At 34.2% G+C, this 17,760-nt stretch overlaps 2 protein-coding genes across 4 annotated transcripts; both read right to left on the reverse strand.

Moving 5' to 3' along the window:
- Window positions 1-4,550: 4,550 nt before the first annotated feature.
- On the reverse strand, window positions 4,551-13,733 carry LOC132756464 (uncharacterized). Of its 3 annotated transcripts, none has more exons than XM_060747538.1 (5): window positions 12,742-13,733; window positions 8,506-8,627; window positions 7,404-7,747; window positions 6,473-6,646; window positions 4,551-5,120 (listed from the first exon to the last, which is right to left on the reverse strand). In XM_060747538.1, the coding sequence occupies exons 3-5, from the start codon at window positions 7,723-7,725 to the stop codon at window positions 4,924-4,926; spliced, it is 693 nt and encodes a 230-aa protein (XP_060603521.1). In that variant the 5' UTR covers window positions 7,726-7,747; window positions 8,506-8,627; window positions 12,742-13,733; the 3' UTR covers window positions 4,551-4,923. The 3 variants fall into 3 exon arrangements, with proteins under 3 accessions (XP_060603521.1, XP_060603520.1, XP_060603519.1); XM_060747537.1 differs by having other exon boundaries at window positions 8,501-8,627; XM_060747536.1 differs by lacking the exon at window positions 8,506-8,627.
- Window positions 13,734-13,876: 143 nt separating this feature from the next.
- On the reverse strand, window positions 13,877-17,724 carry LOC132756463 (uncharacterized). The gene is made up of 4 exons (XM_060747535.1): window positions 17,245-17,724; window positions 15,901-16,232; window positions 14,862-15,035; window positions 13,877-14,198 (listed from the first exon to the last, which is right to left on the reverse strand). The coding sequence occupies exons 2-4, from the start codon at window positions 16,220-16,222 to the stop codon at window positions 13,999-14,001; spliced, it is 696 nt and encodes a 231-aa protein (XP_060603518.1). The 5' UTR covers window positions 16,223-16,232; window positions 17,245-17,724; the 3' UTR covers window positions 13,877-13,998.
- Window positions 17,725-17,760: the final 36 nt, after the last annotated feature.

Genomic DNA, 17,760 nt, shown 5'->3' on the forward strand with positions numbered 1-17,760 from the left:
CCAAAGTAGCAATGTATGGAACCAGATATCCTTATGTGAAACCGAATTATCAATATATTAATTATTTTTACAATATATGAAACCAATTTATCAGTGTATGGAACCAAAGTAGCAATATATAAGTTCGTTATCACATTATATTATACATGTACCAATTATTCAATATATGGTACTAAATTAGCCATATATGGATCCAGATATCCTTATATATACCAGTTCTTCAATATATGGTACCAAAAAAGCCATTTATGGAACCAGATGTCTTTATATGAAACCGAATTATCAATATATTAATTCATTTTTACAATATATGAAACCATTTTATCGATGTATTGATCCAAAGTATCAATATATAAGTTAATTATAACCATTAATGCACATATAACCCTCGTTTTTATCTTATGATTTTAAACTATTTATTTATTTCTCAGAAATGATTTCCCGAAATATTATACGGGTTTTCATGACTTTAAATTCTGTAAAACAAGACCTTCTCTTTTAGCTACAAAATATGGTATTTTTATCCCGCGAAAAAAAAATAGCTATTGTTTTTTCCACGGAATATTTTCAAATTTTAGGAAGGCTAAAATTATTGAGGACGTCACTTGATGATTCTCTTTGGCTCGATATTCCCTTCATAATAATATGAAATGTAACACTTCGAGTCTACATAAAAGAAACTTATTGTCCCTTATTGAACGCTCCAATTCAATCTTATTCTCACTGCCGGTATGTTAAATTGTGTGACGGAAAGTTAAATCTCTATTTACGAGCTTCAAGTGTATAGGCCTATGTTTGGTTGCTCAACCCACACAGCATGATTATATTCAGTCTTATAAATAACATTTTTTCCGCGCACGAGCCTTCTCTCATTAGTGAGGAAGCTAGTTCAAGTAAACACTGTGGTAACAACAAACCATGCTGAACATGTAGTGAATCAGTTCCCCTTTCTATATATTTCTTGTCAGATTTTCATGATAAAGTAGTAATTTGTGTGCAATTTCTAACGTTAGGTTTAAGTTGTAAAACTTGAAACTTACGAAACGTAACGAAAAGTTTTAGCACACGAACTACGCGCCCGAAATGAGAAAGGTTACATATTATTGTTTCACATCGGACTTGGTCAATTTAATCATTTTTAATAGACTTGATTTAAACTAATGGACAAAATTCAGACAACTACAGAATTATGTAAGTTTAACATTAGCAAAGAACCATTTTCTAGTTAAGGCCTCAACAGACGGTAGGATTTAGTTGTACAGCACTAATAAGAGATAAGATGTACAATTTTCAAAGCTATACATCACTTGCATTCAGACGGTAATTCTACACTGTAAGAATCATCTGAGGTTTCCCCTAAAAAGGATCCCTATAAACATTGATCCTTTACATACTTTACTCACTAATACTTTTTTCGCCATTAGTAATGATTGAAACACCTCCATTCCTGGGACCCTCGGAATACGGTACTGCGGATCTACTGACTAAGCTATCTGGCCGCCTACAAACTACCTCCCCTCCCCTAATTAGAGAATTCAATACCGTGACATAATCATTTTCGGAATAATTTGGGATTCGAACATAACACAACTTTGTGTCTCCTGAAGAGTTTTTCAACATCATTTTTACCCCATCTTACTACTATGTTTACCTTTTAGCCCTAATTGTTCTGGAATATCATTCATTACACCCATTATCAGGAGATAATTTGGTTATCTGTTACTTGTCATTGTGGGAGGTCTGTAAAAATCGGTACGACAAGATTTTCAAAATAGAGCATGTTCTATCCCTTACATCTAGACATAAGGATTCCGAAATCAAGAAAAAGTAGCCAAACATTAAGATTTGTCTGTACATTTTAGTTTTAATTGGTGTTGTACTTCAAAATCCTACCGTCTGTTGAGGCCTTGGCGTGTTACGGTATTTAAGATACGCGCGTTTGGGCGATAAGCTATCTAGTCAAATCACTTCATTGCTCTTCTACTCTAAAATGAATATAAAATATAAAATACGACATTTTATCATGATAATTATATAAATCTTTTGTATGATTAAAGGCCTCAACAGACGGTATGATTTAGTTGTACAGCACTTATTAGGGATAAGATGTACATTTTTCAAAGCAATACAACACTTGCATTCAGACGGTCATTCTACGCTGTAGGAATCATCTGAGGTTTCCCTAAAAAGGATCCCTTTACATTGATCCTTTACACACTTTACTCATTAAATACTTTTTTCGCCATGAGTAATGATTGGGACACCTCCATTTAAAAAAAATTAATGTGAAGCCTGACCGAGACTCAAACTTGGGACCCTCGGAATACCGACTGCGGCTCTACTGACTAAGCTATCCGGCCGCCTACAAACTACCTCCCCTGGTAAGAGAACAGTTCAATACCGTGACATAATCATTTTCAGAACAATTTGGGATTCGAACATAACACAACTTTGGGTCTTCTGAAGAGTTTTTCAACATCATTTTACCCTATCTTACTACTATGTTTACCTTTTAGCCCTAATTGTTCTGGAATTTCATTCATTACTCCCATTATCAGGAGATAATTTGGTAATATGTTACTTGTCATTGTGGGAGGTCTATAGAAATCTGTACGACAAGATTTTCAAAATAGAACATGTCCTGTCCCTTACATCTAGACTTAAGGTTTCCGAATTCAAGAAATAGTAGTCTTCACACATTAAGATTTACCTTAGTTTTAATTGGTGTTGTACTTCAAAATCCTACCGTCTGTTGAGGCCTTAAGATATATAAAGGGGTTAATGGTAATTCACTTCAAATGAGTAAAGTTGGCGATTATTTTAAACAATCCTGGTTTGATAGTAAAATTGCCTTTTTAGTTTAATTCATAGTAAGATTAGCTTGACGGTAATTTACAACACCACAAAACATACGGCATTATAGGCATGTATCACGACATTAACACGGCTCATACCTGTGTTAACCAGCGTGGTGAACAGACTCGGACTATTTCCATTATAACAGCCTCCTCAGATTGTCTCTGATCAAGCAAAGAACTTTTTGAATTAAAGTCATCACAACAATGTTCAGTGCTTGTTAAATTCTGACTGAGTTTGACATAACAACACTTAAATTTTGCAAATCATAATTCCACGGAGTATTAGCCTATGTGTCCTACATAATTACATGTATACTAAAAAAGTCCGAATTTTTATACAATGTCAAAGTGACAGAGGTAGCACATTGATGGTGGAACGTGCATCTATATCATTGTTCATTAAGATATGTAACAGGGCCAGTAATTGGTACATGTATTTATATTTTGTAAATTTGCCAGAGTTGTTTCTCTTGGACCTTTTTAAAAGAATTCGAAAACCTAGCTTAACACGCCTTTTTCCGGTACTTTTTGTACATACATGTAGCTCTGGGGAATTCACCTATTGGAGTGTAATAATGAACTATATGGGTTTTTTTTTGGGGGGGGGGGGGGGGGGGGGGGCATTTTTATTATAAAAGTGAAATAAACAGCTATAAATATCATTGTATTTATACTGCCATACAAAAAATAAAGTTTTGTTTGTTTCATTTAACGCCTTTTCCTAACAGTATTTCAGTCATATAGGCGAGTAGTTTCCTAACCATTGTTCCTTGAGAGTTACACCAGTACTAGACTACCTTCCTCCGCACTAAACTACCAAAGCATCTCCCGGGGATCGAACCCACGCCAGAGAGGTAACTCGATTAGAAGTCATCGACTCTAACCCCTCGACCACAGAGGCGGTTCAAATAAAAATAAAGTAAATACACAAGTCTACACAGAAGATATCTCTATTTACAATGTACGTGTTAGATAATCAATCAGACTTTTAGACTTCCTTTTCATCTTTATTGTGCAATTAACACCAAGAATTACTGCAATTGAAACCAACAAGTCAATTAAACAATTGGTGTCTTGATCCTAGCATCATAAAATCGTTGTTTCACGTTCGTACCATCGTGTTTTCACCATCGTACCATCGTTGCTGCGCAATCATACAATCGTTGTTTCACGTTCGTACCATCGTGTTTTCACCATCGTACGATCGTGTCATCACGCTTTTATCATTGTACAATCGTCAACAGGATTTCGTATGTTTCAATGTACGCCTTCAGGTTCAGCCAATCAAATTTCTTGAATTAAACATATTAGAATTAATAGTTCCACTATAGGTTTTAGGTTTAACATTAAATAAAAAACATAAGCAAACCTAATGATGATTACACTGGAGATGAGGTAAAATGGCGAACATCGTAATTTCTTGTCTCTTAAAAACATGAGACAATTGTTCTTTCTTTTACCTTAAAAACTTGATCGGAACACATTAGTCATACAAATGTGTTTTGGTAGACATTTGAGGTCCCATTTGTCTCATGTGGGACAAATGCGACCGCATCGGTCTTACGTAAGACAAATGTGCTCTGAGACAAATTTGCTCCTAGAAAGCTACATCTTTTAAAAATTTGGCAGGAATTTCGTCTAACCCAGTACTCTTTGACGAGTTTAAATTATTAAATATACAAATGTCTCAGACACATTTTCCAAGTACATTTTATTATTCTTAACATTTCTGTCATAATTAAAAAAATCTAACAAAGTTGGTGAGTCAATGTCAAACAATTTGCTAGCAATCAACCAGCTTAGAAGCAACAGTTGTAAAAAAGGCTCAAAAAGATAAGCAATTTTTAAAGGATTATGACAGTTTTCACTTTCAATTTGTAAAACAATATTTTCATTGGATTTTTATCCTAATTGTTTTAAATGCTTCCAGATTAGCTAAAAAGCTATTAGTCATATAAGCTTCTAGCTAATACTACTGCTTGAGTTTCAGTGTAGGTCCATAGTGTATTACATACATTGTTAATGTAAATGTTGCTATGGCTTGGTGTAAACATTGTTTAAGCCTTTAAACAGGAATTTGGGTATCATCAAACTGGAAATATTTACAAGGAAGAACTGGAAAACAGAGAAGCATTGATGTAGCAATCAAGGTCATCGATGCTCCACCAAACCCAGCAAAAACCATTCCACTGAACAGCGGTACAAAGGAATCCTTTTCTTTTATCCCACTGAACATTCCGACAGGTAATAAAACAAGCACAGCTGGAAATAAATGAAGAAACAAATATGTGATTATCCTGAATGTACGCAAGCCTTAACAATGAAATAAATCAGCGTACTTTAATAACTATGGTCTATCAAGATATTCTAAAAGGGAATTTTTATGTAACAGTTATATACATATAAAATGTAAATATATGTAGTGAAATAAATATGATTAAACTAAAGGGAATTAAAACTGTTAAGTCATGTTAAGAGTGTTCTTTATCCATTCGAAACTTAATGACCGGATTAAGCTCAGGTCGGTATCAACAGACGGACACAATTTGGCGATTACCCTTTAATAACAGTTCAATACAAAGACAAACGGTACTTTTTAAATAAGTTGCTCTAGGTTTATCTCCCCTTTTAAAAACATAAGATCGGCAACCGCTGTGTATAATTATTGTGATGTGTATTGTACGATATTTCGAAGGAAGAATATGTAATAAAGGGCATTATTTGTGCTCATGATACTTTTTGTTTCAAATTTTTCTGATTTGTTCAAAATAGTAAACATATGATTTTTCACCAGTATTATTTTTTGAAAATTGTCTTTGATTAAGTTTGAACATTTTGAGCAATTTCCTAGCGATTTGTAGCTGTACCCTTGTGTTGGACATCTGTCATAAATGTGATATTCATCCTGCATAAATCATTTGTGCTTTCAAAATACACTTTAAAATTAAATTTACCGGCGAAAGAGATATGCCAACAGCGTTGACAAATCATGAATCACGAATCTTCTACTTTCTATTACTTTTAATTATTTTCCTGACGTTTGAGGCATTTGGTACACCATTGGCAAGATTTTTCATCTTTAACAGACTCTGTGCACGTCAGATTTTTTATCTACACATACAAACACCAACAAACAGACCAATAAATGTCCTCCAACTTAGTAAAAATCATCTGTACCGAATATCGAGTTATGCTTTACAACTATATCAGTTATAATTTCTGCAATTATTCCCAGTCAGTTTCTCCATTTTTATAGCAGTGGTCAACGTCTGGCTGTATTAAAATTGTGATTAGCTAACTAATATGGAGGGTAATGCAATTTAGGCATATCAACATTCATGAAATCGTGCAAAGCGTCATCGCGTTGCAGTACGAACAAGCCTCATACAGGAATATGGCACACCATTTCTTCTCAGTTGTTCTGATATATTTTCTGATATAATAAGCCTATATGTGAAACGTTTTTTATTTTTTTGAAAAACAATAATACTTCATCAACATGCAAAATTAATTGAATGGGATACATTTACATCATTTTATTTTCATGTGTCAAAAGACTGAACGTCACAGTGGCTTTATTTATACTATCCTTTTTTTAAAAATCAAAGACATACCTGAAAGACTCGCCAGTATAAAAAGTAAAACCCATTTTCGTAAACAAATTTCATCGCATATGCCTTTGGCAATTTTTTGTCTTCGTTGGTAAAATTTTATCAAGGTTACAAATGACAAAACCATTCCGATGCAGTATAGAACTTCAGCTTCCACAAGGTCTATGTAATCAAGATCTAGACAAAAATAAACATCAAAATATATAGTAATCAATTTCATTTTTTATTTTTTCATTTTCATATATTTTGAAAATATTAATGGTGCAGATCAAATGACTGGCTATAATTTGAAGTAACTTCTGTATTCTTGTATATTGATATGCGATCCTGGAGCAACGCTTTATAGAAACTTAAAAATGCACTTTTAGATTTTATCAATGTTTATAAGCATCAGTTCCTTATAGGTACATACATAATTGCTGACATTTATTACAAACTAGAGAAAATAACCGAATCCCTTACGACAGCACAACGCGGCAAAATTAAAACTAATCAACCATATGCATGTGTAAAATGTAGCTCAAAATAGTAATTCGTCTTAGGAAATCCCTCCTCTTGATTAAAAAGGGGCTATTACTCAAGCGCACTGTGTGGTTGTGATGCTCGAATTCTTACCCCAATTAATATTCAAAACAATAAGACATAGAAATTATAAGTAAGATATTATTCCTGACGGACAAACAGATAAGCTTCCGGACAGACGAACAGCCAGCATGATTTCTTTCACTGTATATTTCACATGAATCTGCTGCCAGATAATAAACATGTTTCGTCTTTAAAAGAAACTTTTGAAATGAACTTGGATCACGCTATTAATTTGCAAACGTTACAAAGACACAAAAGGTAGTAAAACATTCATTAAAGATGCATTTTGAAAAATATAGTCAGAATTCGCTTTGTTTGGGATAGTTGCTGACAGGAAAAGTATATGTACCTGCGTGTAAGTCCATAGGTGGCCTAGCAACCAAATAATACGATATTATCTCACATCGATTGAACGTCTTAACAGCATCAATTGGATGTTCGGAATTTAGATAACATTTTGTGAGATGCCATAGTGAGAGGTCATTCTTTCCAATAGTTAACCATCCGGGAGCAAAACATCCTATCATTAAGGAAACGAAAGCGGCAAAGTTTGTCCAAAACATAAAGCCTGCCAGTCGGACCGCACTACGTTTTAACGTCTTTTTCCGTTTGTCTACATCACCTGTAAGCGTCTGTTCCTGATGGTTTTCCAAGTCAGTTTCTAGCCCCATGTTGATGGTCTTTAATTGATTTCTGTTTATAAAAGCTAATATTTATAATACCGTTAAGTATATTTAAAGATTTCGTTTGAAACATCAGATCTTTTAACAACTCAATTATTGAAATATCAAACAATTGTTTTGTGTGTGTATGTTTTTTTCTGTTTTAATTTTACTTATTAATAAATTTTGCGAGGGTGTGGGGTATTTTAAGTTGACTTTCAAGCTTAACTTGGGATGCAAAACAGGCACCTGAGTAAAACCACAAACATTCTATAACCTAATTCGATATCATCCTAACATGGAGAAATCTAAAGTTCCTGGAAAAACCTCCAGAGATACGTCCGGGTCAAGTGAATTCAGGTCAACGACTTTAACCACTCAGCAACGGACGCACCATGTAATATGTGAACGTCTAAAAGGAGTAGAGGAAGTGATCATTAAATGGGTTAACCAGTAAAGTACTGTATAAAAGGCATAATAATCAAAGTGTTAAATATTTGCTCGGTTATTTTGTTATTGGAAAACAAAAAGAACATAATAATACAAATCTTTATAGATATGACTTAAATGAATTCCAAAGCCCTAAAAATCAAATTAGAAGATGCTACAATAATAAAATGAAACATTTTCAAAGGATACTAAGTAAATACACCCCCAAAGTAAATAGATTTTTGTGCGATTTTTAGCCGGATATCTGTGAAAAGCGTTAAAACAATTTTCATTGTCAGGTCATTTTGCAAAACAAAACAAAAAACGTTCTCGAAAAAAGGAGTAAGAAAATGACCTAACATGTCCTACACAAGTTGTTGGTCCAGACCTAACTCATTTGGTACACACATCTGCTGGTCCAGTCCTCTCATTTAAAAAAGTGGAGTCCGTTTAATAAAAGTAAAGTTGTGTTTTACAACTCGCTGCAAAAGTAAAACATAAAAAAGTGAAAAACATAAATTACTAGTATATGACGAGAGCAAATATGGCTGAGCAAATCTAAATGAACTGGACCATGCTCCTATTATGCATATATGGCGAATATAACGGCTGAAGAGCAAAATATTGTAAAATTTCATCAACCGGCATATGCTGCTACGAGGTATGATCAAAAGGTTCTCGGCCCGATATACTTTTAGCCACTACACTGACATTTACACACAATACGTCGATACCGATATCTTATTGAAGATTACTGACCGAGTTAATGCGGTTTTACACAGATTTAGTAACATAAAACACACTTTGATCAGTAGATGGGTGTGTCATTTAGACCAAATGGAGAAAGTTAAAATCAGAGCCGTCATTAAGTACCTCTGTAAGAAAGGGATGACTCAAAGGAAATCCATGAATACTTCATGAATACACTTGGGAAGGAGTCCTTTGGGAAGGAGTCCCCTCCCTATAGCACTGTAAAAATCGGCTGCTGAATTTAAGTGGGGCAGGGAGAGCATTGGAGATGATGAGCGGCCTGGGTGGTCAAAAGAGGCCGCCAACGATGAAACTGCCGAGTCTGTGCACGATCTGGTCATGTTCGACATAATGCGAGATCTGCAAAGCATTGCAAGGAAAGTGGGCATAAGCTTTGGTTTGTTCAGGCAATTCTGACTGATGTTTATGGCATATGTCAAAGGTTTCCGCTAGATGGATCCCCAGACAGTTGACTGACGAACAGAAACAAACCAGGCTTGACATTTCAAGATATATTTTGTCTTGCTACGAGGATGAACCTGATTTTATCTACCGGATCGTAACTTAGGATGAAACATGAGTCCAACACTTCGATCCAGAATTAAAAAAACAGAGCATGCAGTGAAAGCACTCCGGCTCACCTCCTCCGAAAAAAGTCAGGAGGGTGCCATCAGCAGGGTAGATGATGGCTTCATTTTTAGGGAAAGTCAGGGGATAATCATGATTGACTATCTTAAGCAAGGTCGTACCATACACGGTACGTACTATGCAGATGAATTGAGACGTAAAGAGGGGGGGGGGGAGCAAACTGACTCAAGGCGTTCTGCTCCTGCACGACAATGCGCCACCTCACACATCCAATTTGCGATAGCTCCTGCAACTGACTGCAGCTTTGAAATACTTCCCTATCTCATATACTCCCCGGACTTGACCCCCTCTGACTGACTATCTGTTTCCGAAACTGAAAACCAGGCTACGTGGTAGATGTTTTGGAAGCAATGAAGGTGTCACGGAGACGGCCAATGAGTTCTTTAAAGGACCAAAATAGAGAGTTCTACTTTGAAGATTTAAACAAGTTGGAACACAGGCTGGCAAAGTGCATTGGTGTAGAGGGCGATTATATTGAAAAGTAAGACCATTAGGTGGGTTTTCTGACAACCGGAAGTACATCTTGCCAAGAACTTTTTGATCAATCCGGATCCGCGGTCCATTGGTAACGCACTGATGTAGTTATAAAAGCTTGCATGTGCGATTCCGAGCTCAATCACATACAACACTACTTATGGTGTGTCAGATGAGTCTTAAACATGTAACGCAGATCTTCACCGGTCATTTAAAAGAATTAGGGAATGTGATACGAAGCAATGGCTGTATTTATGCCCTACCTCCGAGAAATCAACCAACTTACATTCTCATCAAGGGCCGCCGCAGAGAAATAAGGTACTGAAGTTACTAAATTAAGGTTGTTTGTTGGAAAATTTTGACTATTTGTTTCGGTTTAATAATTTTGATTTCTTTACCGAGTTACACACACTGATTACTCGAATGTTTGTGTTTATGTGATGCAAATACATCTATTCAAATTTATCTTTAAAACGGTCGTGATTTGATATCACATGCGGCTCATATATGAGTTTGATGGCAGACAATATCATGCCTCGTGAATGTACACCTTAAGTATCATCGATGCCTCCATTCAAATCAAGTGTGCGTTTTCCGGTGCAACTATTGTAAACTTTTAAAAATCAAGGTTGATTTTTATAATTTCTATATTTAAAATCATTTTTTCAGAACGAAAATTGTAGTTTGACCTGACTTCTATAATAGTGTATATATTCATTTTCTCAACTCAATAGAGTGTGCTTTGATAATGTTAAGAGCAAATCTCTTCTAGTCATGTCGCAGTATAAGAGAGTGATAAAGATGGTTCATTTTAAATCTATTAAATTTGATTACATTACAATTGTGTTACCAATGACCGCTTCTCGTAAAATATCATTGTCAAAGTGTTAATAAACTGACATTTATTATTTCTTTTTTGTATCGTGCTACATGTTTCATTATTATGAAATACCTCTGAAATCAACGTGATTTTTTTTAAAGTAAATTGTAAAATTGTCATATCACAAAGTGATGTATATTTTTAGAACGTTATTAATTTTAATTACCAATAATTATTGATAAAGATACACCTATGTTTTAAACATTTGAAAATAAAACTGTCCTATTACCTAATTCACTTACTCAGGAACATATCTTATCACAGATGAACATATATTTATATGTATTATAACTCCGTATATGTGAAAAAGATGTTCAGGGACGGCCTTCGAGATCATCTAAAGACATTGGGTCATACTACACTTCTTAGCTGTTTAGAATTTCCAAAGAATAGACATGCGTAATCTTGAGTTGTCAGAATTACTTTGGCACATCTTTAGGTGTACTTACACTTTTGGCAACATTTGGGTGTACTTACACTGGGACATATTCAAACATATTAATATTGAACATGTTTACAAGCAAATGCTGATATTTAATGCATTTTTAATTCTCCAAGCATGATGATCGTCTTATACTGAATTAAAAACACTTAATTGACAAAGAATTTTCGAAAATTTTCATGAAATAAACTACCATTTAGATAACGGTTCAATTATATTTGGCAATATGGTGGTGTTTATAAAGAAATTTCAACGGGCACATAGTTTGAAGCCGCTATTGACTTTATATACATAACATTCCCAAAGATATCTGTCATAATTATATATATTCTAATTAAACCTGTGGCACACAGAACACGGTTGGACACACGGTTCCCATACGGTATACTCGTTGATACACGGGTTGACTGGTACGAGTACTGAGCTCCAACCGTGCCGGTGGACTCGAATGTATCACGAGTATATCCGAATAAAGCACGGATATACTCGGTCAAGTTTGAACCATAAATACTAAGCATAATAAAAACGTTTAATACTGAATTTAATAGCAGAATTAGTAATAGAAGAGCATCGAAACACGCGGCTATCTCATTTGTATGAGGGGTCGTAGCCCCCGAGTATTTATCAGATTGCCGAGTGTTTTGATGTTCTTTCTCTTTTGTATCATAGTCAAACATAAAAACACGTTCCCTGATGTCACAATATGAAACCCTAGAAAAAGTAACCAATGAACGAGCATCTGAATATGATATTTCTATCGCTCCCCCTTTCTCTGTCGTCACAATAAGTAAACCCCAGCAAAAATGAACCAATCCATGGGCATACTCTGGAGTACGGGTAACTAATACCTGCACTCTAGATAACGCACTGTGCATGTATATGTATACGATGTTAACTCTGACACATTTTCAACAGAAAGGTCTCCAAACTATGATACAAATCAGTGTTTATAGCGTACCAAGATCAATCGGTACCTCTGGGAATAAAGAATTTTATATGATTTCAGATCGTGTGAAAAAAAAGAACTTTTACTTTGGTTTAATAGATTTTTTATTGCTACATGTAGCATAAGAACATTTTATATATGTGCACCATTTTCAAAATCTACAACGAAAAAACTCTAAACACACCTTCAAGTTCCTTTGGGAGTTCTAACCTTACAAATTTATTAAGTGTTTAGAGTAATAAATTCTGACATTGGATAAATATTTTCATTTATTTAACAAACGTTTGTGATAACCCCTATGTTTGATATTTTATCACCAACACGTATAGCTACAATTTACAACAAACAACAATATTGCACGTACACACCACAATTTTACAATACTGGCATGCTTGTTTATATTTAACCTGTGTATTTTAAACTACATAAATGATGATACGTAATTAATTTACATACCTGACAAAGAAAAACGTCCGAAATCTTAGTTTAATCAAAGTACAAATACAAAGCAAAAATCAACGAGTTTTAAAAAAAGTAATTTAACTCCTCAATTTCATAGCATGTGCTCAGGTAAGATTAAAATAGTTCAAGGTTATTTTTATCGTCAAAATTCAATACGATGCATGTTATTACTTCCGGGTTATGTCACGTGATGACTGCATCGTGATAATAATACTCGCACAGAAGCAGCATCCGCCTAATAAATGATTCGTCCGCCTAGAGTGCCTTTGACATTCCGAATAAACAATTATCAGTAGGGTTTGTGACAAACACTACGCGTGCCTTTTTTATATATAAGGCTAAATATAGGCTTTTTGATATATAAGTTGTTATTGGTCAACTTTCACTTCTTTTTTCAGGATAACTTAGCTTTTAAAACTCTGTTACTATGGAACCGACTTAGGAAGCCATAGTGACAAAACAGTTTCTAAAGAGACGTTTAGCGGTTGTGTGTGCTGTTTGAATGGGTCGATAGCCTGAGCAAAACGAGATAAGTGGTAACTTATTTTTAAATGCTAGTATAACATTACGAGATAACTGTGTTTGATGAACCCAAAAGAAACGTGAACGAAATAAGGAAATATATTTTGCACAACCTTGATGCCTTTCCGTATTATGTTAAATTTGAAGCTAAATTAAGAAGATAATGTAGAAGAACAAGTCGAAATACAGGATAACCATTGCAAAAACCTTTACATTAGTTAGACTTTTGGCGTTTAATTGTTTGATAATTACACAGCGAAAACATCAACATATAATTTCCACGCTTTCAAATGAAGAGAATTCTTTTAATGGTTCCCAATGTGGTACTTTACAAAAAGTATAAAAAAACCTTTATTAAACTAATTTATGTATCAGACATAAATCTTAATCAACATTTTCCTGCATATTAAGGTTCTCTACTTTCATGTAATGCATGTCTACATCAATTCTTGCCTACACTTGCAATATCGTACTTTCAATTAAAAAAATAATTAAAATCTCTACGATGTTTTTAACATAAAACGTATGAAATTAGATTGAGTGCAAAGGAGAGATATATGTGACGATGATGAGTGGCAGATGATGATCATAGCTACAAATATCTTACAGTCAAATAAGCTTCAGACCCCGCTCTTTCACGTTTGTGAATGAAGACCTCATGCTGTTAAAGACACAGTCGGCGGGATTGCTGCTTACACTACACGAAGGTTGTTTATATTGTTCATGTTATTACACAGGCTCATTTGTATCATCACACTTATAGACACTGCAGGGAAGAGCTGGACAACATAAAAGCATTGACGTAGCAGTCAATACCATCACTGCCCCACCAAATCCAGCAAGAACTATTCCACTGAACAGGGTTACAGACGGCAGAGTACCTCCATTCCCCCCATTAAACATTCCGACGGGAAGAAAAACAAGTACAGCTGAAATGAAATAAAAAGATACATTTAATACTTTGGAAGTACATATGCCTTTAAATGTACATGAATTGGGGAATACGTTTTTGTTTTGAATGATTATGCTATCATAATGTTATTCATTCGACTGTAAACCGAGAAAATTATAACTTGCTTGAAAGCGCAAGATAGTAACAATATTGCTAACGATGGTCCAATGCGAGTGAAAGTGTGTAAACTTTCTCACTTTGATGTGAGATGATCTACTGTTGCATAGTTCATGTACGTTTAGTTGGCATAATTTCGTTTTGATTGAACAAATCACTAGCATCAATTTAAAAATTATCATGAAACTATATATGAGCCGCGTCATGACAAAACCAACATAATGGGTTTGCGACCAGCATGGATCCAGACCAGCCTGCGCATCCGCACAGTCTGATCAGGATCCATGCTGTTCGCTTATCAACTCTATTACAAGTGGAGAAACTGACAGCGAACAGCATGGATCCTGATCAGACTGCGCGGATGCGCAGGCTGGTCTGGATCAATGCTGGTCGCAAACCGACTATGTTGGTTTTGTCGTGACGCGGCTCAAATACTGACGTCATCAAACAGGATGAGATTCTATGATTAATATAAAAGACAAAAATAAGTGAAAGCGGCTTTTAGCATAACAAAACAGCATACCTGAGAGGCTTGACAAAATTAGAAGAAAAGCCCATTTTCTTAAACGAAATTCATCACTTATGCCCCTGGCAACTTTCTGTCTGTGTTGGTAAAATTTTATCAATGTAGCAAAAGACAAAATCATTCCGGTGCAATATAGGGCTTCCGCTTGTGTAAAGTCTGCTTTATCAAGAACTAGACAAAATAAATAGAGAAATTAATTTCATTTATGAAAATGTCAAGACTTTACAGCGGAGAGGACGATAGAAGCAAAATAAATACAAAACTTATCGCAATGCACACCTTTTTGTCAGTTTTCCCTGACAATAAACATATAATTAAACTAAATAAAATTTATTTAAATTTTTAAATCCTGCAACAAGTGTTAAAACGTTAGTGAAGATTTGTTATTAACAAAGTTTTTAAAAGAAACTTGACTTTTTCTAGGCAAATTAATATACAACATATGTAACAACTAAATTGTTCCATAACCATATCAAACAATAAAGATTCCGGTGCAAAATGTTCAAAAAAAAACTTAATCTATATTAAATTACTAAAATAATTAGTTTTCTTAAAAATTTTGTTATGAAACATCGAAATATTTGTTGTCAAAACATTTTTTTTTCGTTACTAAAATAGCTTTTAAATATATTGGTATATGTAGGCACCATGTTGCTTCGAGAATGTAAAATTTAAAGTAACTCCACTAATCCAAAAGTCTCAAAACAAAATTTGAATTTCTTACATTGATCAGGTAGGGCACTTAAAACAGAAAGATTTGCTAAAGATTATTTAAAAACATACCCAGTAAAATATTGAAAATCGTATTTTTGAGTTATTCTTAGCACGATTTGAATTGCAACGCTTTTCAATTTTGGTTAATTTTTCACAATCAGAATTATTATTTCGGACAAACGGAGTGAGCAAATGATTGAAATTGTATGCACAAGTTTGTAGTCTAGACCTTCATCAAATGGAACATTAATTCCAGTCTCGTTAACAACGTCATTGGATTCCCTCTTTAAGAAGATGCATGGTTTAAGATAAGTGAATATACCTTTGTGTACTCTCGTAGACCCACGAATCTGACGATACGACATGGTCTCACACTTAATAGGAGATGAAAAGGAGTAGTAGATGTCATCATGCGTTGTGTCACAGTGTGTGAAATACCAAAGAGAGTAGTCAATATCTCCATAAGTTAACCATCCAGGAGCAAAGCACCCAATCGTTAACGAAACGAAAGCGGTAAAGTTTGACCAAAACCAAAAGCCTGCCATTCGGCTAACACTTCTTTTTACAGTATTTTTTCTTCCTGTCTCTGAAGGTATATTGCTTGTAAGCGCCATTTCCTGTTGGTTTGCAGTGTCGGCCTCCATTTGTTTTTCTCTTCAAAAGAAAAAGATTTCAAAGAGATCATCGACTACTTTAAAATAAATAAACTTTAAGTCCACACTATATACTTTTTGCTTTAAAGGCAAATAAGTACCATTTTGAAGATATTTTAAAGTGACATAATGCTCATTTTTTCGCTGTCAAGCTGAGGTGCATTAGTAATGTAGTTCAAGACATTGACCATAATAATTGACCAATAATTGATGATGAAAAATGTTGAGGATACAATTTAAAGAAAAAAACTACCTAAATTATGAAACACTGCATTACACTTTTTACAAATGGAACGTTTACAGATTTATTCCGAACAGTATTTATAGAAATGTCAGTAAGTCACAGGGATTATTGATTATGTTTGCATAGGAGAGTAAGAAAGAAAGAAAGAAAGCAAGAAAGCAAGAAAGAAAGAAAGAAAGAAAGTGAGTAAGAAAGAAAGAAAGAAAGAAAAGAAAGAAAGAAAAACAAAGAAAGAAAGAAAGAAAGGAAGGAAGAATGAGAGAAAGAAAAACAGAAAGAAAGAAAAAAACACAAACAAACAAACAATCAAAGAGAAAGAAAGAAAGAAAGAAACAAACAAACAAAGAGAAAGAAAGAAACAAATATCGATAAAGTGAGTTAATGTTTGTACATACAACAAAAAGATTCGCATTCAATACACTTCGTTTTTACCTCATGAAATGTGTTTTTTCTTCTTTAAATCTAGCTTAAAATAATGGTTTTCTTATTTGATAACATAATCTAAAATCTTTGCAATATTGATCGTCAAGCGTAGGTGTTTGCTAGTCAGTATCAATTATTTCAAACCTGTAATTATTTTTTGTCCAATAGGATTGCAGTATTTCAAAGTTCTTTAAATGTTCTCTCTGGACGAATTATGATTTTAACTACTAAACTGTGTAATGCTATTTGTTTGGTATATATTAGCACCGCAATTAACAACATGATTTAAATTCACAATATACATCTTCCTATGTTATAAGTTTTATTTTATCAATAAAATGCTTACATTATCTGATAATGGAGACAAGTCACGTCCTGAGCTATGGATAAACCAAAAAGAGGTAAATCACGTCCTGAGCTATGGAAAAACCAAATGACTAGTATGAATCAATTAGTACAGTCACAGGTATGACCCAGATACAGTTCCGTGATATTCTAACTCACACACCGGAACGAAAAATGCTTCAAATTCGCCTTGGTATAGTAACCTATATCGATATGTTGTTTAACCGAGTTATCACAAATCAATGCTGCGAGTATTGACTGTTATAGAACAATACAAGATAGCTTTTTACAAGTTATTAATATCCAATCCATGAAAAAAAACGTATTTTTATATTTGTGTACTCATCCAACTATCTATGACATTAATTTAATATCAGTGCTCTAATAGAAACACTACATACCAAACCACTACACGCGTATAATAAAGCATAATGTATAACATGTATTATTTCTATCGGAAAAAAAACGCGTAACATTCCAACCAAGCTATTATAATTCACGATGGCAGATAACTTTT

The sequence above is a fragment of the Ruditapes philippinarum genome, unplaced genomic scaffold, assembly GCF_026571515.1.
Source record: "Ruditapes philippinarum isolate M1 unplaced genomic scaffold, ASM2657151v2 ctg1362_1_1_1_1, whole genome shotgun sequence".
NCBI classification, from domain to species: domain Eukaryota; kingdom Metazoa; phylum Mollusca; class Bivalvia; order Venerida; family Veneridae; genus Ruditapes; species Ruditapes philippinarum.

Excerpts from the sequence above, each read along its gene's own strand:
- LOC132756464 (XM_060747536.1), bottom strand. The coding sequence starts at position 7,725 with ATGGGGCTAGAAACTGACTTGGAAAACCATCAGGAACAGACGCTTACA. Across the intron at positions 6,647-7,403 it reads ACCTATGGACTTACACGCAG|ATCTTGATTACATAGACCTT; the intron begins GTACATATACTT and ends ATTTTTGTCTAG. Across the intron at positions 5,121-6,472 it reads TATACTGGCGAGTCTTTCAG|CTGTGCTTGTTTTATTACCT; the intron begins GTATGTCTTTGA and ends ATTTATTTCCAG.
- LOC132756463 (XM_060747535.1), bottom strand. The coding sequence starts at position 16,222 with ATGGAGGCCGACACTGCAAACCAACAGGAAATGGCGCTTACAAGCAAT. Across the intron at positions 15,036-15,900 it reads GTCTACGAGAGTACACAAAG|TTCTTGATAAAGCAGACTTT; the intron begins GTATATTCACTT and ends TATTTTGTCTAG. Across the intron at positions 14,199-14,861 it reads AATTTTGTCAAGCCTCTCAG|CTGTACTTGTTTTTCTTCCC; the intron begins GTATGCTGTTTT and ends ATTTCATTTCAG.